At 39.4% G+C, this 27,348-nt stretch overlaps 1 protein-coding gene across 2 annotated transcripts in view; it reads right to left on the bottom strand.

The window, feature by feature from the left end:
• eipr1 (EARP complex and GARP complex interacting protein 1) overlaps positions 1-27,348 on the bottom strand; it is a 66,914-nt gene that overhangs the window by 29,752 nt on the left and 9,814 nt on the right. For both annotated transcript variants that reach the window (XM_067480107.1, XM_067480108.1), the window contains exons 4-6: positions 24,226-24,382; positions 17,765-17,864; positions 7,952-8,088 (exon numbers count right to left, since the gene is read on the bottom strand). In XM_067480107.1, the coding sequence (XP_067336208.1) occupies positions 7,952-8,088; positions 17,765-17,864; positions 24,226-24,382 (394 nt within the window). The remainder of the gene's footprint in view (positions 1-7,951; positions 8,089-17,764; positions 17,865-24,225; positions 24,383-27,348) is intronic.

Raw genomic sequence — 27,348 nt, 5'->3', positions numbered from 1 at the left:
GACAGTGGTTAGAATGGTTACTGTACCTGTTTGTCTTTAGTTTGGCAAAAAAGATGTTGGATTGCGCAAATTTGATAGAAATGTGAAGAGCAAAAGAGAAAAAAATTTAACTGCAATAGAATTTGGAAAAACTGAAAGCACTGATCTACCAATGCTTTTCGAGACAACCACCAAACCACCAACAAAAAGGCAGAGGAAATCTTTAACTCCTGGACCAGGCAGGGGTAAACAGACCACACCATTTAAAAGACGGTGCCCAGATCCCCCCTCACAGCCAACCCTGCATAATGTCGATTTTACATTCTCTATTAGATTAATAAGATTGGTCCCCAAAATGTGATAATCTGTCTTGATTTTTTTTAGTGGTTGTTTTGTGTTTTGTTTCGCTTGAGTGGATGAAATCAGATCTTCCTGCCAGGCCACAGTTTTAATTCCATTTCTATTAATTTTAATGGAGCATGATATATAATATAGCATTTATTGATATTGTGTTGTGTGGCCACATGCTAAAGTGTCCTTGAGCAAGACACCGATCCCCAACAACAAAAAGCATCTGCTGAAAGACTAAAGACAGCTGCATTTCATGACACTTTTACAAATGCTTTACAGCGTATAGATTTAATTATTTAATTTACAGGCCATGGATTTGAGCAAGGTAGATGACAAGAATAACCATGTACAGTGCGTCTAAATATTTGAAACAAGAACTGATCAATCAGCAGTGTTTTAATCTGAGTTGACTTGTAACTTTTGGTGAACTTCGATTTCACTTAAACTAGCAATTTCATTGGTAATTTTGAGCTGGGTCCATGATTTATTTACAGTGCTCCCTCCCGCTCCTGAGTGTGACTCTGAGGTAAAAGGCGTGACCCTGGGCTGTAGGGTGGCTGGTGTTCTACCCGGCCCGCCGTGGAATGGGACGCGCCTGCCGCGTGAAAAAGAAATGGAGCAGGAAATTGGGTTAGTTTCGCTCTTTCCCTTTCTGGTGTCTTTGAGCAATCCCATGTGCACACACGTGCATGGACACACACACACACACACACACACAAACACACATCTCTTTGGCCCAGGCTAATAGTGAAGTGATCTGGGACTTCTTGTATATATGTGAGTGTGTGTGTCTGTGTTTGTATGAGTGCGGAGGATTAGAGCTGTGGCCGGGCTAAGCCACCAAACACACTCAATCGAAAGTCATCCAGCCAGCTAGGCTGACAGTGTGACTGTGTATGATGGGAAGTTGATGAGGGGACAGGGGACCTATTACACACACTGTTAGGTGCACACGGATAAAAACATAAAACTGGGAAAACCTATTCACTCAAATACTGTTATGTGTGTAAATACAGAAGAAGATATCGCAATGTAAGAGGGAAGCGACAGACAGACAAGCATACATTTGGCCACTGCACACACACTCACACACACACACACACACACACACTACCTCCAGGCTTAGTCTGGGGGTGATAAATCTCTACTGAGGGGATCGACTGGAACACAGACGCTCACAAACTCACTTACTCTCTCTCTCTCTCACACACACACACACACACACACACACACACACACACATCCCTGTTTCTATGACAACTGCTGTGGGGTGGGAGGGGGAGAAAAGAAAAATCGAAAAAAGGAGAGCAATCATTTCATCGCTGATCAAAATTAAAGCCTGGCTTTGAGATGGAGCTGGCAAAGAAAGAAAGATGGGAGGGAGAGAGGGAGGGAGGGGGAGGGGGAGTCTGCCCATGCATAAAAGTAAGGGATCATTACATCAAGCAACATGAAAGATTGCGGAAATGTTTAACATGAGAGAAAAACTAATATAACAGCAGACCAAGTGCAAAAAACAATATTACTTCCTTTACACTTAATTTTGCATCCAACATGTAGTGAACAACTGCATTAGTTTGCGAGGCTGTAAATTACATGGAAAAAATATTTGAGCTAAGGCACCAACTATGTACTGTAGTCTTGTATTGCCAACACTAGCAGCCCTGCCCTACATTGGATCTGAATCTTGGTTTTGGGAAAGTTTATATGCAGCCTGCCGGGCCAACGTAAGCCAAGCACCTTCTGAAGATAAAAACATATGTTTTTATACATATGTTTCAAGTATGTTAATTAGACAAACAATAAAACTCCAGTCTGATCTCACATTTTCACATATTTAATGTTAGGACTGACTTGGATTAGCTCAACTCCAAAACATACATTAGAAACAATACTGCTTTGTCTTTCATGGATTGGCCATTGTGTTTCAGTCAGTCTCAATGTTTTATTACAATTTTATAATACATTATACTAGTAGTATTATAGCGTACTGTATGTACTGCATGTGGCTACCAAAGAAATATTTAAAACCCAGAACCATTCTTTTAAATTATGCCACTTGGAACCCAGAAAGTGCTTATATTGTGCTAGTTTAAAAAAAAAATGATTACAAATATCCAGTTCTGAATTTGTAATCATTATCACTGTAAATTGCAGAGGTGTGCTGTGTGAGAACACAAAGCCTGATGGTAAGAAGGCTGCTGTGCTGATATTATAAATCTTAAGAGGTGTTCTTTTTCCTTTTTGTTCTTTAATTGCAATGTCTGCATAAGGTCATGAATTCACCATTATAAGAGTTACAGTTTGTCTGGTTCATGTCTACTGATGAAAAAGGGGGACTTGGAACACGTGAAAAGGTTACAGATGATCAATTTGACAGTACTGGGGTTCAAAAGGTCATTCGGAAATCAACATTGGCATGTGGAATATAACTATTTAAAAAAAAAAATGAAATGTGAAATATGATACTCCTAATAGGCAACCTGCTTTGCATAATGGTTCTATATTTCAATATGTGAATAAAATATGATGGAAAATGCTTTTGACTGGTTTACCTTGACTACCTCATCACTATGACAATAAAGCACTGCCAAATCTGTTAAGGTAAAATAAAATGTCTGGTGTACAGTTGGTCAGGTGGTGTACAGTGTTTGCCTGAAAGAGGAGTTTCAATCTAAATCAGTCTATTTTCCGTCTTTGTACAAACAGACATGTGGCTTTTAACCTGGACTCTAAAGGAGCAAACAGTGCTACTATCAATCATTTTGCCATCTTCTTCCTTCTCTATCTTTTGAAACCTGGTCATTGTGCTTCCTCTCTGTCTTCCACTGTCAGACTCTCTCTTACTCATGCACTGACACACACACACACACACACACACACACACACACACACACACACAAATGTACACCACAGGGGAGGTGTAGAGAGAGTCCATGCTTCACTGCAGCACCGCACTGCTTTTCAGTATGCACCCCAGAGTGCATGGTATGGCTGCAGGCCTGACAGCTTTTACACAGCTCCACAGCTCAGTGCCTGTGTGTGTGTGTTGCATGTCATGCATCTGTCTTGCCCCTCAAAACTGCATCACCCTTGAATTCTCTCTTGGACTTTTGGCCAAAAAGTGTATTCAAGGGATATACATTGAAACGCATTACCAGTGGCATCACATGCGCACACATACACACACATGCACACAGACAGAGGGAGAGCTGTGTGCCTAGTGGCTAGTATTACATGCCTGTTAGCAAGCCTAATATTATTCAAAGAGTCAAAGCAGATCAGTGTGCCAGGAATGAAACACAGAGTTGGTTCTCCACAAACTAACACCACACATTTTTTTTTTTCAACAATTCTCTATAAACACATTTACTGACAGCATTGTTACTACAGTACAAATTTACACAGAACTAATCATGCTTGCACATACAAACTATAAATTGACAGCGTGTGTCTTCCAGGCTGTGATCATTATATGCGATCTCCATGGCTGCTGTTCAAAACTCACACAAATGACAACTGTGTTAACCGTAAATAGTTATGATATTTTGATGAAACTGTAATTTAAAAAGTTGTGGTTAAAAAGATCTAACTTTAAAAATACTGTAGGCTATGTTGAGTAGTAGCAGTGATGTAAGAGAAGCTGGATTATTTGTTTCAACTGTGTCTACTTGATGTATTTCTGTTTTTCAGGTTGAATTACATGTGTTTACATACATTAGTGTGAGCAGTATAGACCATTAGACATATCAGCTGCTTGACATATTTGTCTCCAAAAAGCAGTTAAACGCCTTGGTGTGGATGCAGAAAAACCTGTGTCAGTGCACTGTAGGAGGCAGACAGACTTCACCTTTTTAATGAATCTACTCTACAGTCATAATATTCACAGTGTGAGTTTTTATCATGTATTAGTTAAACTACTAACACCACTGCTGTGCAAGTATCTGAGCTTAGTTTTTAGGCTTTACCAGTGATTACAAGATGGAAGAAGAAGTTGTAACCATAAAACCATTGTAATTCTGTGACATGTTAAAATATCAGCTATATCTTAGCCACCAAAAAACACAGGGTATAGATTAAAATAAGCAAGTTTGTTTTATTGTTCAAGTGTTCAAACACCAATGTATAGTAAATCTAATTACATCATTCAAGATTTAAACTGTCATTCTAACAAGCTAACAAGTTATTTGCCCCAACTTGATCTCCTGTGTATTAAGTCTGTTACTTGGAAAGATGAATTGAAGCTGAACATAACCTACACAAGCGGTCTCTGATTACCTCTGACGTCAGTAAAACAAGGCCTTTAAAAAACATAATAATGAAAAAGACCTTGCCTAAAAATCACAAAAGCAGGGATTAGTCTCTGAATAATGCAAAAGCAAAGGCACAATAAAAAAAGAAAGGCTGAGAAGGAGTGAAAATGTGTCAGGATTTTCTATTAAACATCGCTTTCTGTCCCCAATATCCGAGTGGAGTATTCCATAATTTACATAATGCTGCATATTACATCAGTACAAACTAGAACAGGATCCATATATGTTTTATAAGCAGTGTTTTCTCTGTATTTTTTAAAGCACTGTGTTTTAGAGAGAAGGGGTGCTGTAGATTCCATGCTCCTCTCCAGGGTGTTAGATAACCAACTAAAGGCGGCTGCAACTGCTAGGCTGCTCCTCCTGTCCTTATTTCAGAGTAGGACAGTTTGGTTTGGCAGAGTGGGTGACAAGCCCCAGGACTGTTGGGTGGGGTGGGGTGAGAAGAGAAGAGAAGAGGGAGAGTGTTTGCAGTCTATGTAGTTTCATGTGTGCTTTTGTGTTTGTGTGTGGGTGTGAGGGGACACCTCAGAGGTCGTCTGAGGAGGCAGCGGAGCGTGCCGAGAGGCTGCCATCACACAGCTGCCACACCAACTGGACCCCACCCGCACACACATACACATAAACTGGCACAGGCTTGCTGCAGTTATCTACAGGCATGAGGACACAACAGCATAAACACAAAAGCCGAAAGGTACACGTAGCAAGGAGCAAACAGTCAAGCATACAGTCACTTGTCACATGCAAGTTCCTTACTTACACACACACACACTCACTCATTCACACTTGCAAGCCTTTCACTCGCAACCACTTCACACTTGTGCACAGATGTGCATGCAGGAAAACACACAGACACAGTGTGCCCCTGGCTGCTGTTTGCGTCTTGGATGGAAGGAGTAAAGACGGCCACAGAGATTCATCCAATAATTAACTGCAACAAAATAAAGTGCTTTTTGGTTCTTATGTTAATTTTACAGCTTTTGCAGACATAACGATTATATTTATTATTGATTCATCTGCATATTATTATACTAATAAGTGCAGTATATTGTTTTCACTGAAATTCCACACAGTTTCTTTCAGTCGTTTGCTTGACCAAGACTAAAAACTGCAAGACAGTTAGTTTACTATCAAAACAACAACAATATCTTTAAGAAGCTGGAACCATGTATATTTGGTCATTTATAAAATAGTTGATAATTGAGATTCACTGGGCAGACTACAGTTACAAATTCAGTGAAATTAATTTAGTATCTAACCAGAAGACAAAAAAAAAAAAAAAAAAAATTCTGCAGTAGCAGAATCTTACAGTATAGTTAGATTTTAATACACAGCAAAGTCATTTCAAATAGTTTTAATATTAGAGTTATTGTGTGTAGATTGATAGGAAATGTCTTTCCTTCTAATTTAAATTAAATTTAAAGTATCTGTTTATAAAATGTGTGTGGCAAATATTTAGCTATAACTATGCACGAGACATGTATAGACTGAGCAGTTTAGTTTCAATAAACAAGCTGAAGTATATATTAAAAATATATTTTTTTCAACCTTTTAGCTAGGAAAACAACATAAGCGCACTCTGCAGTATGTTAATGTGGTATTGAAAGGCGGGAAAAAAATTAAGTCAATACATGCGCATCAGACTATTGTGAAATCTTTGTCAAACATCAGCATGGTGCTCCCCCTAGTGGCTGCAGGTGTCCCTTCAGATAATAATGATGTGTTTTTCAGTACATTGTGATCCCAGAGACGAGCCTGTGGTCTCTGCTAACAAGCCCTGTGCTGCCCCCCCCCCCCTCCTTCCCTTTATGCCAACGGCCAAATCAGCACTGTTTCATCTTTCAAAATAGCTCAGCGGGAGGAAAACGGCCAAAACGGAGCGTGCAGGAACTCTTTAATTTGTTATGGGGCTGACGGGGAGTGATATCAATGATTCAACTATCTTATCTCAGCCTCTGATATACATCTTGTAAATATATTCTCTCAATGTCCGTTTCTCTCTCCTTCACCTGCCACCCCTCTCAATCTCTTCGGCACTTTGCGGTTATCATGCCGATCAATAGAGAGGTGAATATTATTCCTCTGGCAGGGCCCACACATACACACATGCTGACCACACTCACCACACATCTCAGAGAGACAGAAAACAAAGACAAAACACACACGCGCAATACATACACACGGAGAGGCTGAAAGGTGGGTTGCTGATAACCTGCAGTTACAAGGTTAATGTGCAGTAGTACACACGCTCCATGTCAAGTGGGAACATTAATGTTCAGCTCACTTGCACTTTATCATGTGTTAAAGAGAAGTGCACATTTCATTACATTCATAAACAATACCTGGCCTGAAAACACGTGTCATAAGAAGACCAGAAGAAAAGGACAGACATTCCGATGCCCAGTCAGCCCACTGTTACCACTGCTGTCCTTGCATCTCCAAATTTTTGTATGTTTGTGTAATATTAGGTCAATGCTAGCTATTTATACAAATACTGACAAAAAAACAGTACTATTGGCAGGCCACAAATCCATACCTGCCCACACTTTGCTTAAAAAAAATAATATTTTCTTTCCCTCAGTATCAAAAACCATTAAAGTTATATACCCAGTTCTATAGGTTTCAGTATATGAAACATAAAATATGATTTAATTTGATATGACTGTACAGATTTCACTTTAATAAAATTGTATAATATGCGAATGTCAGAACTTTGCATTAACTAGATACAAAGCGCTTTATTATTATTATTATTATTTTTATGTTTTTTATATCTGTAAAACATGTGCCATCCAGGTGTAAAGGAATAAATGTAGCAAAACCCATATGTAATATTTTCATTCAGTTTAATGGGTCACATCAAGTTCATGAATTTGTGTACCACACTGAAATATCTTAGATTGATATATAAGCACACACTAAAAATTCTGAGAGTTAAATTTTTATGTCTCTTACATGACTTACTTTAGTGAGATTTAAATGTGGGCTGTTAGGAAACGTTTAACTGCTTTTAAGAAATTTGCCAAACTTAAAATGTGCCTTAATACCATTTTAAATACGGTGGCCAAAACTTTATAACCACGTCTTCTTATAATACACTCCAGTACGATTCCACCTCCCACTTTGAGCTCAGTAATAAACACGTATTAGAATTATCACCTTTCTGACAGTTTCAACCTAGAAACTGAGAAATTACAACCTTGTAAAAGAATTCATGGCAGAGCCCTTGTATTGGATTGCATTAAATTGCACAGGTGGTCATATATGTGCAGAAGGTATTGCAAAATTGTATTTTCTGTTCAGCCGCTCACCTCATAGTGCGAAGGTCCCAGCCTCTTATGGCCGTGTCATTAGCTGTGGCAAGTTGGCTGCAGTTGTGGTGGGGGCTCCACTTGCCCGAGGTGAACTTTAGCTGACCTTTACCCTCCAGAGAGGCAGTACTGGAGACCTGCAGAACACAGCAATGTCGTCATTAAAATTTGTGAGCAGGGGCAAGAATTTCATCCAAATATCTCTGACAGCTCCAGCCAGTACTGTGCATTCAATCAGCATAATAAGGCATTATTAGAAGTCGTTTTCTCTGCAGGCTACACTCAGGACTACAATCGTTCAGTATGACTCTGTAGTAATATTTTGGGCATTGCTGGCACACCAATTATCTGCTGATTTACACCATGCTGAAACATGATTACGCTAACATATCTTACTTTTATGTCCATTGCTATTAATGTCAAGTTCAAAAATCTATTTTGATTCTCTCTTAACTTTAAGACTTAGCAACAATTTAAACCGGAACCAATCAATACATTTTATTTTAAAATGGCTCATATGAATATATATATCATTTGAAAAAAGCACAGAAATCACCAAATCCTATAGTTTCTCTCTACTCTACAGAGACATGCTGCCTCTTTCGGTTTAGTGCTCTTATCAAGCCATTTTTTCAGCAGCAGGCAGCTGAAGCTTTGTGTGAACCCATTGTGCCCTAAATGTCCCGCACCAAACAGTGGACAGAAAAAGTAAGCAACAAGCTAATGAACAGCAGCCTGATAATTAGACTAAACTGTCGGAAAAACTTGTACAGTGGTGTCAGTCTCAACCCACGCTTGTTGCCATTTTTCTACTGTCACTTTCCATTAAGGTAGCAAGCTTGCTACAGTATGTAGATAGATGACATCACTGTTGTCTGCTCAGAGTAATGGATTTCAGTGGGCAGACAAAAGGTTAGCAATTCTTGTAGCTTTCAATTACCTGCATCATCACTGTATACCTGGAAAGTATGTGGTGATGAGACTAAATGATAAGGTGTCATCAAGTTCAACGTTTTACAAACATGAAACTGAATCAAAAATGCAAGTAACTTTATAAAAACTTTTTTTATACCAATAATTAGCTTGTATCTTTAAAATAAACCTAAATGCTTTAACAAATGAATGTGGACTACTTCTGTATGTTCCTTTCTCATTTCCCCTCCTAAGAGCATGTGTATTTCTGGCAGGACCTACACAGCAAGAACCCAGTGTGGATACTAGCAAAACCCTGCACCATCAGTCAGCAGACCCCCCCGGCCCATGGCTGGGATCTATACACTATATTGCTAAGAGTTACTTATGGATCTTCTATGGAAGATGAGCCCTCGGAGCATTTAGGGCTGATAAGTAGTGAAAGCTGAATCAAACTAGCCTGTTGAAACTCAATTAAATTTATTTTAATGTCTTTGAAATTTCAATAGAAAAACATTTAACTGACAAAATGTCACTGGATGTAAAAATTAGAGCAGTTTAGCTGAAAGGCAGTCAGGTTAAATTGCAACATTTAAGGCTTTTCAAACAAGACGACATGCTTGTCATTGGATATTTATCAAACCTGCTATGTATATTTCACAGTGCAACAATAAAGGTGAAATTAATCAAAGTCAAAACACATCAAGGACTTTAAATTATAAGGCATATCATCACTGCATCAGCTTATTTAAAAATGGAAACCAATTAATTCAGCAATCTTTCCCTTAAACTATGATGCATCTAACAATTGTATAAAGCAGATTCACGGTGCTCCAGTTTTTTTTTTAGCTGTCTGACTATCGGCTGGTTTTTATCCTCATCTTTCTCCTTCTCCCATTTCTCTCTCTCCCCCATCTCTGCCTGTTGGAGCAGAGATCATCGATCGCCCCGTCACTGCACAGCTCCCTGGTATACACTCATTATTTCAGCTAGCGAGGACAGAGAGAGAGGGAGAGAGAGAGAGAGGCCAACAGAGAAGTAGGGAGGGAGGCGGGAAAGCTGAGAAAGAGAAGCAGAGAAGATAAAAGGAGGGTGAACAAAGAAGGCAGAAGAAGAGAAGAAAGAATAGGAGTTAAAAGAAAGGTACTGAAAAGAGGTGGCATAGGAGGGGGGGAGGGGGGGAGATAAAATCACACAGAGAGAGAAACAGGATTTCCTCTGTGGCCTTGATGTAAAATTCCAAGACTTTTCTATGAATGTTTATCATTAAATCAGAGTGCTTCCATAAACATAAAATATTTCTCTTCTTTCATTAAAGTGGTCATTGACAAGATTTTTTAATTGGTAAATGTAGGGCTGCTGAACATGCCAATCAATTACAGTGAGAGAACATATTGAAACTAATAACATTCAAGTCCGGGGAGAAACTGTGCAACTTTCCGTCCCATCTCCTTTAGAAGAGTCATATTGGTCTTGGTGGCCTCCCTCAATAGTCCCCTTTTTATTTATGTGTTCATTATTCATTTCATTTCCTAGTGATACATTTACTGTACTCCAAGGAATCTTCACTGAGTGGGAAATGTTCTTGTATCCATCCCCCGACTTCTGCTTTTCAATAACCTTTTCAGAGAGTTGCTTGGCCATGATACTGATTAACTAGTAACAGAACCTCCCACATAAAGGTGTAAACAGTGGGTCTCCATTTTAACTGGTCTTTTGGGAAGGCCAACTCAAGAACACTCTATTGCAAAGTATATTCAAACAAGAATGCAACAAGCTGTAGCACAGTCTGCTGTCTTCCTGCAAAGTGACTCATTTGCAAATTCAGATGATGGTCCCTGATCTATCCCTGATAGCCCCCCGGAGAACTGATTAAGTCCCCTTTCTTCCTTTAGATAGAACAGAAACTCATAAACTCTATGATCAGTGGGAAGCCTGGAGTGGAACTCTCCCTATCTGCAGGCACGTCACTGATACAACAGCAAAGCCTGAGCTCCGTGCCTCCCAGGTTCCCAGCTTTATTAGTGCACTAACCAAATTAAGAGCCCTAACAAGGCAGTACACACAACACTAGGGGACGCATTCATTTAAGACACAAGCGGCACTAATGCAAAGCTACTTGTCAAATCGCCATGCATTTAAACTTTCTCCAGACTCCGGATAGGAGTGTGTGCATGTGTGTTTGTGTGTTTGTGTGTTTGAGCAGATGTGCAGGACAAGGTGTGTGGGTGTGCTGTGAGCCAGCAGAGATGTTCCACCAGCGATTCTAACTGATGAGTAATGCACATGCAGACACACGCACACGCACACATATAAATCTCCAGTCAAACAATGCACGCTGATCTTTCACATGTGTACACACACTCATGCAGATACTCACACCCAAACACACATGCGCTAATCTAAACCAGGCCCTTGAGAGAGAGACACATCCACACTGCAAGCTGGACAGGGCTTGAGATGAACACATCACCCTCCGACAGATAGAGGGAACGGGAGAGAGCAAAGTGGGATGAAAGCAGGGAGGAGGGAGGGAAGAAGATTAGCATTCTCATCAGCACTGGAGGAATTCGTCTTGGCTGCCAAGCGCTTTCTCCTCTTCTTCATTCTCTTTCTCCTCATCAAGCCCACTCGCTTTCCTTATCCATATCTCTCCACTTTCTCTCTCCTAATCTCCATCTTTCCAATCAGCAGGGCCCTTCATCGCTCCCACTCACTCTGTCCTCCGTCCATCTTCCTTTTCTCATTATATTCCCTTCGTGACCATTACTTTCCACCCCCCGCGTTCTCCCTCGATACAGGATTTAATAACTGTGATGTCCAGTGTCTGTATCAAAGGATAGAATCAACAACCCACACACCTCCCTGTTTTCACTCAACCCCACAGTGGGGTCACTGCACAAGACACACACACACACACACACACACACACACACACTAAACTGATCACAAGCATACATCACAATAATGTAAATTAATTAATGGTTAAGTGTTTACCCTTCACATTCAGGCTGGTGTTGTTAACCTTAACCCTAACTTAGAATTAACAGTTATTTGGAGTTGGACCTTCTATAGCAAATGCAATGCTTTAAATTGTCCACTGGGGGGGTATTTTAGCTTCTAGTTTGTCAGGCAGGATGATATTAACTAAATGCACTGTACTGTTTTAGAAGTAATTCCAATAGCATAATTAGATATAGATTGCTCTGGGTGGAACAAATTGAGGTAACAGTACATTCACGCAAGCAAAAAGGATGAACCTTCTCAAAAACGCAAAAAAAAAGCTTATTGTTTGCACACTTATGAATTCGCCAGTTTTGGCAAATAAATGCATTTCAAAAACAGTTCATTTGTACAATAAACTCGAGGTAAATATTACCGTAGTGTTGGTTTCAGTGTATATTGGATGAAACTTCTGAATATGACATCAGATCGCCTTTATTAGTGGGTTAATCTAATTAAATGAACTGTGTGGAAATGTCATGTGCACAGTTACACTTACTAAAGCTTTAATTTGATACTCAAGTTAAGGTGAAGAATGGAAGGTTTAGTGGCCTCTAGAGGTAAGGTTGCAGATTTGCATCTATTTGAATACCCCTCCCAGTCAACCCCTCCCTTTCCAAGTATGAGCAGGAACTATGATTTCTGTCAGAGGTCATACCGTCTATGTCCACAAATTAAGTTATGAGAGACTGCTGCTTCACAGTAAGAGCCACTTGGTGTTATTGAAAATGAAATGCTTTTAAGGTGAATGAGCACTAACAGGAAATGAGGGGTTAACATTAGCACTTTTCTAACAGAGCTACACTGTAAACAGAAGTGACAGACGTTTTTACCAGAAGTGGTAAATGTATATGCTCATGTACTGTATCAAATTACAATTTTGTCGTACTTGTACCTTAGCGGAGTATTTCAATTTTAGGCAACTTTTACTTTTGCTTCACTATAATTCAGAAGGGAATATTGTACGTTTACAAACTACATTATTTTTTTCAAATAAAGATTCTTAATACACTTAATAAACTAATAAATTATGTAGTATTATTATGAATTACCCACCTTTCAGAACATGAAGTAGTTAAAATCTGCTCCAACCAGCTGTGCCGTTTTATGTTTGTTCTATACCAGGTTGCTATGTAACTGTGGATCTAAATTTTATTAATTACTATGGCGTGTCTTTGCCCCAATTTTCACTTTGACATTTATGTTATCGATGACATCACATTCCATAGCATTTATATCACACTTTTCTCTGTGGAGTACTTTTAATTTTGAAAATTTAATATCATGTAGACTACTTTTGTAATTCAACCTGAGTGAAGATTTCAATTGGTGCTTCTACTTGTAGTCAAGTATTTTTTTTTTTTTTAAATAGTTGCACCTGAGGATTGAGTTAGTGTAGTTCTATCACCCATGTTTTTTACAGGAGCCTAGAAGCTTTTCCATGTGTTTGTTTCAGGTCAGTCTCAGCTGTCTCAGTCTGTGTGAGCTGTGAGTGTGTCAGTTAATGTGACATCAGCTTTTCTGTGAGGAGCAGGATGCTGAGCCTTAAGGTTTATCTTGATGCACAACAATGTACATTTATAACTCAGTGACTTTTACAATACTGCAAACTTAAACCATGAATTTAATTTTTACTTAACCTTTACTCAACTACATTTGCATTATGGTAAATGTCTTTGCCATGGATTCCTAGGGACACATGTATAGCCCTGTGTGCATACATTAAAAAATAATAATAACATTTTTTCAAACCTCAGTTTGCAAACAAACCTGGAAAATGCATGGAGCTAAAAGTTCAATTCGGTTCAATTCAACTTTATTTATATAGGGCCAATTTACAACAAAATCATCTCAACGCCCTTTACAGAATGAAGTAAAGACGATAAAGATGTATAGAGAAAACGCAACAATTCCCCCTTGAGCAAGCGCTAGGCAACAGCGGAGAGGAAAAACTCCCTTTAACGGAAGAAACCTCCACCAGAACCAGGCACAGGGTGGGCGGCCATCTGCCTTGACCTGTTTGGGTTAGTAGAAAGTAGAGAGAGAAAAAAAAAAGAGCAGAAAGCAACAACAAAATATTGGGCAGATTGGTAGGACCAGTAGCTGCACACTAGAAAACACACAGCTTCAAAGCCAAATGGACAGAGAGGGGGAGAGAGAAACTATGGGAGAAAGAACACACAAAGTTCCACAGGAGAGGAGCTTGATAGCTAAAGGCTCTGCCTCCCATTCTACCTTTGGAAATTCTGGGAACCACAAGTAGGCCTGCATTCTGAGATCGAAGTGGTCTACTAGGATGATATGGAACTAGGAGGTCTCCTAAATATGATCGAGCCCCGTTCAGAGCTTTATATGTAAGAAGCAGGGTTTTGAATTCTATTCTAGATTTTATGGGAAGCCAAAAGGAGAGAAGCTAGTGAAGGTGAAATATGTTCTCTCTTGCTAATTCGTCAGAAGTAACAAATGCCTGCACTAGCTTTATTAGCATCACTTTGAGACAGGATGTGCCTAATGTTCAGTAGGTGGAAGAAGGCTGTTCTAGAGAATTTGTTTTATATGTGAGGTAAAGGACAAATCCTGGTCAAAACTAACTCCAAGGTTCCTTGCAGTAGTACTGGAGGAGAGAATTATGCCATCTAGAGTAACAATATGGTTGGACATCATATCTCTGTGATTTTTGGGCCCAAATACTATGATTTAAGTTTTGTCTGAGTTTAGAAGTGTTAGTTACTGTTTAGAAGAAATTGTTGGACATCCAGGCCTTTATGTCTATCAGCATAGCAATGGAAATTGCTATGCTGATAATGTTGCCTAAAGGAGACATATGTAAAGTAAAAAGTATTGGTCCTAACACAGAGCCTTGTGGAACTCCACAGCTAACCTCCATGTAAATGGAGGATTCATCATTAACATGAACAAATTTGAATCTATCTTATTGATAAGATTTAAACCAACCTACTCCAGTTCAAGTCACCAAGAATAAAACTTAGGATTGTGAGATGAACCTTGATTGATATGAATGTGAATAAACATGTGAATTCTACTAATAAATCAAGTAAATTCTCATTCAACACACAAAAACAGAGCAGGCGATACAGAGAGAAAGGCAAATACATGCATGCATTTATCCAAACTGTGACTAGAGACTTTTCAAAAGGTCACATTACTAAGTTCAAATTAACACACACACACACGCACACGTATCTATTAGGTGTGTGACCTGGCTGCCCTTTATGTAAATCCCTCAACGAATACATGAATTAGTAATGACCTATCTATAGTCTTCATCGCTTATGGCTTCTAACACACACACACACACACAATTATCTGGAGTCTTTAAATACAAAATGGACATTTTAATTGCAAAGCTGGCGGGTTGGAGACAGAATTTACAGTGAACAGTCTTTTCACTTTTATTAGTAGAGCATTAGAAAGGACACCACTATAAGCACACTGACTACTTAGACACAATTCCCTAAGCTGGCCAGGCATTTGTTTTTAGTCTCAATTAAATTGTAATATAAAAAAAAAAACATTGCGTTTTAAAGCTCAGCTCTCTTTTCGGGTCTATCTGAGGCAAGACAGACCTGGAGTTTGTCGGATAACTTTGTTGCAATGTTAAAACTGTTGGAGAGGGTTATCTGGAAGTTGTGTTAACTGGACATCTTGTCTTAGTTTGAAAAACTCATCCATGTAGCTTCTTTAACACATTAAAGCAGTTCAGAGTATGGGGAGTCTTGGGATGGAACAATGACTCCTCACAACCCCTTGTACATCAAAAGTTTGATTTACAATGTCTATTTAAGGCCGGTTTGCCATGTCATGTTGAGGTCACATTAAACATCGCATCACTAATACTGGGGTGCCAGTACCTGTGTAAAATGAACAATGAAGCACCTAAGGGTAGTGTTCTGTATAAAGTAGCAGAGGCATCTCAAATCAGGGCCAACTGAAGGCCACTATGGTGGAGTCTTAGTAAATAAAGGGCTCCAGAAAGGGACTGTTATGTGTGACCTGGTGGACATGTGAAGTCAAGCTTCCGAGCAATGGATAAAAGGGCAGCATGAAAAATGAGAGACAGATTGTCTCTGAGACCTTCAACTCTACTGTGAGAAAAGTTTTCCACTTGAACATAAATGGCGTCTTCAATGGCCTGCTCAAACCATTTATCTTTTTAGTCCAAAAAGGTGTACACTGTTGTCTTGAAACAAGTGTTCTTTGTCTTTAAAGATGATGGTACGGATTCTAGTCCTAAGGGTTGGTCCTTCTGTGTGGGACCTTTCTCCTGTGTGAATGCTGTTTGAACTCTGAACACTCTCTAGAGTTCTACATTGAAAAGAAACAGAGTACGTTGGACCTCATACGCTCTTTATCGCTCTGTCACTCCAGGCATCTAAGCTTGTTTCTCCCTATACTTTCTTCTCCACTAAATTGACAAAACAAAGTTATCTGCCTACTGGACATGTGTGGAAGACAGATGACCAAGCCAGCCCAAGCCAGCCAGAAAAACAAGCAAATGAGAAGAAATGGTATACTATTGCCATTTTTGTTCTGCACAGTTTATAGTGAGCGAGTAACAAGAATGGTCATGAAAATTTAGACTAGCTTTGTCACAGAACAAAAAAATTACAGCATAGAGGCTAAAACAAGGACAGATTTCTCTGTCAAAATGGACAATGAAGTCAAACTGCTTAAAAGTAAAATACTGACACCATCTGTATGTATACCCCTATAACAGCATTTCTACAAAGCCTCAATTTTCCAGTACAAACTACAACCCTAAACCAGTATCCTTAGATTTATGCACTCTGGAGACTGTTTTTGGAAAAGCTGTGTTTTACAGAAAGAAAACACAGTTTCAGACTGGATGGAGGGCCCCAACAAAAAGAAAACAGTGTTTACGGATTTAGTTACTTTAACGTAGATATAGCCTAATACAGTATGGGCTGGAAGGAACCACATTAGTGCAGCACTTTCAACATCTTCCAGAAAGCCTTCCAACAAGTGCCTCTGTCTTAGGAACCAAACTTAAGGACTAACTACAGTAACTGCAAACTGTCTGTGTCTGTCTCTTACTCTGTCACTTAGATAGACTAGAGACGTATACCCTGCCATTTGCCCATCAACACCTGGGGATAGCTCCAGCACCCCTGTGTAAGCACTTCTGTAAAAATACTTACGTACCTTTCCCTACTTTCTATAATAATAATAATAATAATAATAATAATAATAATAATAATATGATCATCATATTGTATGTGTGTATATGTAGCATTAAACCAATATAATTTCTGATTGAAAATGTACATATTACAAATCTCTTGAAATGCTTGCCCTTGCAAACTCTGCCCTGACAGTTCCAGAACCATCTGACACTCAGTCCTTAGCTCCTCTGATAGAAACTTAAATAAAGTTCCTTTGATCCTCAAAACCTTCATGGTTCCCAAGGAAAGTCTTTGCAGTATAAGTAAGTTATATCTGCATATTAATTCCCTTGATTTTAGAATGAGATATTCAAAAACCATATGTATAATGTTCCAGGGGCCACAGACACTTGCCGATGTATGGTTTTATTTATAATACAATGTACAACACCAGCAACTACTTCAGTGAATGGATACAGTGAATGACTTTTCTCTTACTTCTTAAACAAGACTATTAGTATCACAGTGGGAGAACCTACTGTGTGATACTGTGTATTTGTGTGCATGTGTGAGTGGGTGTGTGACTGTGTGAGAGAAAATGAATAGTGGACACTGCTGTTGTCGCAGAGAGAGGATGTGTGCGTGTGATAACACCAAGACGATATGGTGGTTATCAAATAATGAGTTAGCTATCGTGTGATATGGTGTGTGTTTCTGTACTTTGGTTTACAGTGTGTAAGTGTGTGCATTTTACCTTGGCCTGTGTGGAGCTCTCCTGCAGGTCCCAGAGTAGTGCATGGTTATCAGCCAACGAAATCACACGCTTGCCATCTCCCATGGGCTCCCACAGAACACTGTAGACACACACACACACACACACACACACACACACACACACACACACACACTTAATAAGAAGTTAACAGTTAATAAGAAGACCAGTGTTGGCCAAACATACAAACATGCTCATCCACACATAATGCAGAGGGACTGGTACTAGCCAGCACAGCTAAATTCATTTAAAACATCTGTATATATCTTTTAGATGATGTGGGCCGATACAGTAAATGTTCTGCACTTATATAGCACTTTTCTACCTATTGGCCCTCAAAGCACTTTACACTGCTTCTTATTCACCCATTCACACACACTCATACACCGATGGGGGATCTGCTATGCAGGAGCAACTAAGTTGGGGTTCAGTGCGCGATTGGTGGATAACCGCTCTACCTTCCTGCGCCCCAGTCGCCCCAGTGTGACTTAATGTCATTGTATGAAACTCCACTAATAAAGATCAAGCTTTAAACATTAAGATAGTTCTTGCTTTCAAATTCGTTGTTTGTGTGTACAGTTTGTACAGTTACAGAATTTCTGAGTTACAAAAAAGTGTAACACTGCCTACAGCAGTTTAATTTGCACAAATTAGGCTGCAACATCATTAATTGGCCAAGAAAGTGACAACACATTACAACTCACTACTTATTGCAAATGCAGCAGCCCAATTCTGTCAATCCAGATCTCAAACATATGAGTGGCATACAGCGTTGCCTCAGTGGTAGCTTTCACTGCATACTTAGCTTTGATTCCTCCCTGCATAAGACTTTCTGCCGAGTATTGATTCTTCACTGCATGGCTCTTGGAGATGTGATTCTCCACTTTGCTCTAGTTAAAGTATGTATTCTGTGTGCAAACCTTGGAGACCTAACCAGACCTGACACGCTGGAAACCAAACGTTTGCTTTATAATTCCCTCGGTGTTGATTGGATGACTTGTATGCTTTTGTTGTTTGTTCTTCTTAGTCTGGATCGGCTTAGCAGCTAAATGTAGGCAGAGACACAGATACATGTTATAAGGACCCAAGTGAGAAAGCGGTGCTTCTAACTCCAAAACTCTAGGTCTTTGAGTGATTTTTAAAAGCAATAAGTCAGTGAAGCCAGAGACCAGGCAATCAGCTAAACATATCCTTGGTCTGAAAAAAAAAAAAACAAAATAAAAAAGCTATACACTTGTTTTTATTATTACCTTTTCCTCAAGGACAAAAGAAATGGCTAATTTGGGTTAAAGGATGTGGAATGTCAGGAAGGTGTAAACGTTGGACAGGCTGATGATTTGGATGTCAGCACACATCGCAGCTCTAAAACTGCTGTCATTACAGGTTTGCACAATGATGTCATTTATTTTACATAGTTTATCAATTAGACAACTCTATTCTCTTGAACTCATTTGTCAATTTGAAACAGCAGCAACAATGCCAGTGTTTCAAAGAGTGTGAAGGAGTGTTAACAGAAGATTAAAGAAATGGCAGAGGAAGAGAGGGAAGACAAAGTTGAAGTTTGCTTTTGGAATTAATCCAAGTTTCAAGTATGCACTATTATGCACTATTAGGAAGGTGGAGAGGGGGAATGGGGGAGGAAGAGACAGCGTATTCAAAAGGGCTGTATATTCATGGCTGCTGAGGGACACTTTTTACTGCCTAAGTCATGGGTTAGAGCAGGGGTCACCAACCTTTTTGAAACTGAGAGCTACTCCTTGGGTACCGATTAATGTGAAGGGCTACCAGTTTGATACGCACTTTTGAAATAACAAATTTGCTCAATTTACCGTTAATTATATGTTATTATTGATAATTAATTAAATTAATGATATTCATCTATGTGAAGACACGGATCATGTTAATGATTTCTCACAATAAATATCAAATGTGATTTAAAAATGAATAGCAACAATAAAATTAGATGCAGCTCATTGGTAAGTGGCGCTATGGTGAGCTACTTTTAGAACAGGCCCGCGGGCTACTCATGTGGTCCTCGCGGGCGCCACGTTAGTGACCCCTGGGTTAGAGGATACGCATTCACAAAAACAGACAATCACACTACGCATAGTTTCTCTCATTCCTTTGCATTAAACAAAAACACTTGATTGGATTTTTTTTTACGTCAATCTTAATACAATACTTGTATAGATGTGTACGAAAAAGGCATTACAGGTTGCTGTAATCATTCCTTGTTATATACTGTAAAAACATTTAAGGCCGAACTATTTAGGAAAATATCTAATAGTTGTTTTTTGACCAATATTGCCACTGTGACTTAAATTATGATTAGTTTATAATCAGAAAAACAGCATTAGTTTTTAATATAATAATGTTCCTATTTTGCTTGATACAAGATTTCAGCTACTCAACAGCTTGGGGCCAACTTTGTCATATTTTTATTTCACTGTATAACCCATCAAGTGGTTTCATTGGATAGCAGATCTGGACTGCAAGCAGTTTAGCATCTGCACTCAAGAGAAATGATTACCATGACAGACAACTCTTTATTAGCGTTTTACATAATACAATGCACTTATAAAATCTGACTAAAATTGTTAACGCTAAACATGCCTGACCACAAGTCTTAACAAAAAAACTACAAGTCTCTCTAATTTGTATGTACTTTTTTGTGTAGTTTTATGTTCCTAAACCCGCTCAGATTGGTGGGGCTGCCTCCAGCCCTTATGGTTGGAGACAGCAGGATGTCAGACACCACCTCTCTTTCTTACTCTCACACATTTCCACAGACAAACATCAGCACACCATAGGACCAATTCAAATATACACTCTACTTTGGCAATCACATACTGTATGCTTCCCTATAGTATCAAATAATTCATGCAATAGAGGGAAGGAGAAGGGGAGGCAGAGACAGTATAGCCTTTTTCGCTTATTAAAAGAAATAAGTTATGTGTATTTGACCTTGAGCTCTGCAACAAGCTGGCACACTGGCTACTGGAATGCTATGCAAATACTGTCAATGAGAGCTATGGAGGTTTTACAGCCCCATATATCTAAATCAGGGACACAGATGGGGTTCTCCTTCTCTCTCTGGCTGTTTCTATCTGATTGTTCCCCTGCTTTGCTGCAGTTTGCATCCATGAGCTTAATCATCCACTCATATACATTCCAACAGCTAACACAAACGCAGCTTGTGTACATATGTGTTTTTCCTTCTTCTACATGCACAGAACAGATACAAGGACACCAAGAGTGGGGTGTGTGTGTGTGTGTGTGTGCGCGTGCTGCAGTTTGTGAGAAACATTTCTACTTTTAGTTGTTCAGAAGGAGTACATTTTTATAAAGCAGCGTTACATTTACAGTGGTGATGGTTTAAGCTTAAAGACTTTTGATGTTTTACAGCCATTCCATACAAAGGCTACAATAACAGTGTGACACATTGTCAGATGATCTGAAAAAGTTTATTTTTTGTTATTGTACTCCCACATTTATGCAAATAATGTGTTACTGTTCAAATCACATGCCCCATACTGGTTCAGGTTTTGTGCCAAATTCCGCATTCTCACCGATTTATTTTTATTTTTTTTACCCCTCACCTCCGCACCAGAGCTTCAACTAATCATTCAAGAGCGAAAAGAAACATCACTCGCATGATTGTATCATAAATCATGACTGTAACTGTACTGTGTGCTTGTGTTTAAGGATTCTGATTTTAGGAGTGCAATCAATACTCTGTGCTGGGATTTGATAAAATGTTGCCAAACTCCAACTCCAATTTTTTTCCTCAGAGAAAAAACTGACTGACAGAACTAAGTAATTCCCAAGTTTTAATGAATTGGAACCATCCCTTCATGCATCTCCACTAACATCAACTATTATCCATTTGACCAAGAGACCAACAAACCTTAGTTCAACACTTGCATCATGTGTTTAATTTAGTGAAATGTCTAGATCATAACTCACTTGGGTATATATGATTAAGACTGAGAGGCCCTCACAATGAAAATTACACATAGTAATCACTAAACATTCAGACTGCACATTCACACATTCACATTTGCATGATCAGGCACAGACAAAAAGCAGAAAAGCTATAGCAAAGGGAATCTTAGATTTGGTTAATGCAAGTGCACTAACAGCCAGCAGCAATATAATTTTCCAATATTAATACTGTAAACAGTTGCAAAACAAAAACATAGAATGGGAAAAATGTATGATATACATTTATGATTTACATTTATGATATGCAATATGACAATACAATATGGCACAGTCCTAATTTCAAAACGTTTCCTAGTATCCTAGATCTTGTCTCAATTTCACTGTTTACTGTTTCATGTCCCTTTCTTCAAGCCAATTGTTAGGAAAATTTATTAATTAATAAAGTTTGAAGACTTTTCCATGCCAAAATTATTTTTTTTCAAGTTTGTGCATTAATATATGTTTGCTTCAGGCTATATTTACTTCTTTTCTTTTCAAAACTCAGTAATATATGTAATTTTACAGCCAGACTTTGGAGTAAAAACTAAAAAGCTTTCACTTGAAATAATCACACAAAATAGATGTTTACATTAATGCATGTGTGCACAAGCACACACAATCACACCCACAAACACCTCCCACCCCTGTCACACCCCACTTTAGAAAAATCAACTTGTTGCCTTTTGCACTTTACCATTACCTCCTAGGGCCGTGATTAGCTCAAATGGGTCTACGGGAATCAATTCGCTCAACTGGCATGGCTTCCAATCGCTACCAAGTGCGAGAGGAGGAGGAAAAAAAAGAAAAAAAAAAAAAACAAGGTGCACGTAAGCATGAAAAAAATCTATTTTCGCTTTGCCTTTGTTTAATCTCCTTTTTTGGGTGTATATTCCAGCTTTTTCCATTTAGAGCACGCTTCACAACAGGTCAGAGGCTGAAATGTTTGCCCACCCAAACAATGAGGGGATTTGGAGGAAGCAGAAAGTGCTATTGTTACTGGGAGTGGAAGGACACCAGCAACCGGAAAACACAGATATGAGCGATGCAGGCTACACATGGGCAGACACACTACACTGGACACAAACACACACAAGCAAGTAAACGAATTCACACGCATGAAACGGACAAGCATCATAAGAATATTTACTCTTTGTCCGCTTATGCACAGAAGCATGCACACATACACAGTCTTGTGCAAGCATTATTATCAGAGTGAGGATAAGAGTGTGTTTGTGTGTGCGTGTGTGTCATAGAGAGAGATGGAGGAGGTGGGCAGCAGACCAAAGCCATCCATCTAAGGAAGCCAATAGTGCAGCATCGGCTAGAGGCTTTATAGCACCCATCGCTCGCACGCACGCACACGCACACACACACACACACACACACACACACACACACACACACACACACACACACACACACACGCCCTTGTGAGGGTTACAACTCTCAGGGTGCTAAGACAGAGGAGCCCAGAGCCATCAATCTTTATCCAGCAGCCTTGCTTGACCTGCCTGACCTGACACACACATACAGAAACAGAACACATGGGTGCACAAAGCCCGTCTGTTTCCAACACACACAGGCACAAAACACACACCATGTTGCACAAATTGAATTTTTCTTCTCCTCTAGCTTGCTCTTCTTTATGAGCTTCTTTCTTTCTTCATCATTCTCGCTCCCTCTTCGTCTTTATCTCTTCCTGGCAGACACCTGCTACAGTATGCATCATGCTAACTGATTGGCGCCTCTAAAAATGATAGCAATCATGAGGCAGCTGATGAACAGTGGACTAAAAAGGGGAATGGCCATTGATTTCCATTCTCATATGTGGTGAGTTATGGAAAGGTATTGTGCACAGGAGGACTGAATGTTAAACAAAGGATTGGGCCGTGACTTCAATGTGAAATGTGGGCCAGTCAATAGTCTGAGCCGAGAGGAGAGGAGACGAAAGTAGGGGAGATGAGCTTCATTCAAACTACTGAGATTCCTACGGTGTGGAAAATGTGAGACATTTTAATTTTAGTAAGCCTAAAACTTGTGGGATTTCTACATATGCTAACCCCAATTTGTAAGTGGCTACGTATATAATTTCTACATCTTTTTTCTACATTATTTGTTTCAACTGTTTAATTGATGGATTACTCCATTTTCTGTAAAACAACTTTGTTTTGGTAGCTTTCTGTGTGGAGTTTTACACAACTATTATGAAAAAAATTTGACTTGCAATGTAAGAAAACTTTGTCAAAGCTTTAGAACAACTAGTGATGATAATTACTTAATTTTGCTGCTCATGAGTTATTAAGTGTCTTGTTGTCTGCTTAATATTGACAATATCCCTTCCTATAAATATTCACAAGGACCAGACACAAAACTACACACAACTGTGGATAAAAAGAATACTTGTACTATAATTGTTACAGTTGTTTGCCCGGATGCTTTCTTTCCCTAGCAACACCTACCACGCAGTGTTGCCATGGGTGCTGTCTTCTAGCTGGCAGAGCAGCTCCAGGGCTTGGGGGTTGTGGGCGGAGTCATCAGGTGACTCGTGGCTTCCCGTCTCCCAATCTGTGGGCATCCGCCATACTGCTGCACAGGATACCACCCGGCTATCACTGGCTGGAATGCCACAACACATAAACATAGATATTCATTAACACATTCATTCAGGTTGTAAGGGTACAGTGTGTATTTGTAGATGTCTTTATATAGTTGTGTGGCTGTGTGTGTGTGCTGCACAGGAGCCAGTGCGGTGGCGTTGATACCCTTTCCCTCAAATACACATCATAAATGAGTTATTTTGCCACTTTCACACCAGATTCTGAGCTGCTAATTGGAACCAGTGGAGTAAATGTAGAAATGATACAGTAATTGGGCTAAAAGTTTGAGGCTGGAGGGCAAAACCAATCACACACACAAACACACACAGAGAGAGAGACAGAGAGAGAGCAAAAGAGCCTAATTTCTTTTTGGTGTAGATATTGACAGTGTGTGGGCAGGCTTGGCCTACGAAACACTGGCATTAGGCCTATTTGTCAAATTAAAAAGCAACGTGGCGCCAGTCCACAGGCTCTTGAGTGGTTTTAGACAACCTTGCACTTGGAGTAAGTGGGCAAGTAATCATCTCGAACAAAAGCCTTTTCTTGCTCACATATGCTGGTGGGAGGTGGGGATGTACTAGTATGGAATCGCTATATGAATGTACTGTGTGTGTGTGTAAAAAATATATATCTATGTGTGTGCACTGCAGCGCATAGTGGGTTGCCTGAGCTTTAGCCTGGTCAAGGGTTGCTGTCATCCTGTGAACTCAAGCATGTAGGGCTCAGCTGACAGTGAAGAGTGAGAGACAGAAAAAAAAAAAAAAAAAAACGAGGGCAGTGACATTTTTTTAGCAAAATTCTTTTACAAACAAGTATTTTTTTATATTCTAATTTACTATCTCTGGTAGTAGTATATGGGCTGGTTTGTTTGTGTTGTCGCACAATCATTTTGATGCTCATTAGCTGATTTTGAACTCTTTGCCATTGTTTTTTTCACCTGTAGGTGCGAATGGGAGCATGAATCGTGGTCTGTCTCTCTGTGTCACCCCTGTGGCAGACTGGCAACCTGTCCAGGGTGTACCCTGCCTCTCACCCAATGTCAGCAGGGATTGGCTCCAGCAAACACTACATATAGCTAATGGATGCACTGATATAGTGTCTAAAGGCTGTACTACACTGGGAGGGTGTCAAAGAACTATCAATGACAAAGACTAACTACTGCATTGGTGCACATTGCCCTTTGTGGGGGCACACCACGAACATGACAGCCATGCAGCATTTACAGTATGTTACATTACAGTATGTTCTGTGCTTGTTTGAGGAAGCTCCAAAGAACTTGGAGCCGTGTAGATACTGTAGACAAAACAGCAGTATAAACAGCATGAGCTTACTGTTTTCAAACCACTTTCCTTAACCACAGACCGTTTATATAGAACCCCAATTCAAAAAAAGTTGGGATGATGTGTAAAACTTAAATATAACTCACAGGGTGTATACTTCACACTCACACCTACGGGAAATGTAGGGTCACCAGTTAATGTAACTGCATGTCTTTGTACTTTGGGTGGGAACAATAATACCTGGAGAAATCACAACCAAAGCATGGAGAACATTTATATTAAACGGGTGTGTGTGTGTATATGTGTGTGTGTGTGTATATATATATATATATATATATATATATATAAATAAAAAAAAACAGATTAACAGATTAAACAATCCTGATGTAACCAGTCCTCCTACTCATTCAGTCCTTGAAGAGATCCTGCCTAAAAATCCTTCCTATGTAAGTGATTGGGGCCAGAATCTACAGTCCTCCATTTGTGTAACACTATATGAATAAATTTATCTGAAGACAATATCAGGTTTCCGTCATCTTAAACATCACATTAGGGTAATAACTACGAAGGCTGCTGCTTGTAAGTTTGTTTTATTCTGCTGAAACTCAACAGAGAAACAAACAGGGAACTTCACACTATACACACATTAAATTTGGGGGATATCCAGTTGATTTAGATACACATATGACTATATTTTTGCACAGAAGCGTTGTGAAAAAATATTTAACGTTGGCTCCCCTTCACTTCCAATAAAAGGGATTGAGGTAGCAATCTCTTCTTGCTCACAGAACGAGTGGTTACAGCAAGTAACATATGGGCACCTGACTGTAGTTCCAACATGTAAAAGGTTGTAAGACACTGTTGGGCATTAGTGAGTGCCCATCAGCCTAGTTTTTGCTGTGTCCTGTATGTCCGCACTAGCTGGACTCCATCCCATGGAATCATTTACCATGCTGATTTAGTATCTGACCAGTATACCAACCAATCTGATTGGCTGTTCAGTGAATGAGAAGAGACCAGGGCATTTACAATGTTAATACATTTATATACTGTACTTGATTAAAAGTGCAACCCCAATCCAAAAAAAGGTTGCGACCATGTGTAAAGTAACTAAAAACAGAATGCCATGATTTACAAATCTCATCAACCATCCAGGAAAAGATCTGGGAAAACATTACTCTCCTAAAATCCAGCAACTGGTCTCGTCTCTATTGTGAATAAAATATGGGTTGATGAGATTTGTAAATCATTGCATTCCCTCCCACAGTACAAAGACATGCAGTTACATTAACTGGTGACCCTAAATTGCTTGTGCATGTGAGTGTGAACGCTAATCTGTCTCTTTGTGTGGCCCTGTGATTGATTAGCAGCCCATCCGGGGTGTTCCCCAACTCTGACACTGACAACTGGAAATGGCTCAAGCACCCCTCCAACCCTAAGTATATTATATATAGGCAATTAAGATACCGGACCTATATTTATTATATATATAATTTTGTTTTGCCGCAGTAAAATTTGAATGCAAGGACATATTTGATGATAAATGAATTATACCTGCCTTGGATCATTATGCGGATTTGTAAAATAAAAGAAAACCTTACATAAAAGCATGGAGGATGTGCATGTGACCTTGGAAAGATACTTTCTTGGTGAACAGTAAGTTTGCAGCTGCTGCTATTATCCCTCTTGAGGGTCATCATGTCAA

The sequence above is a fragment of the Channa argus genome, chromosome 16 (genome assembly GCF_033026475.1).
Source record: "Channa argus isolate prfri chromosome 16, Channa argus male v1.0, whole genome shotgun sequence".
NCBI classification, from domain to species: Eukaryota; Metazoa; Chordata; class Actinopteri; order Anabantiformes; family Channidae; genus Channa; species Channa argus.
Note: the sequence above shows the minus strand (reverse complement) of the source record. Positions and strands in the feature narration are given on the sequence as shown.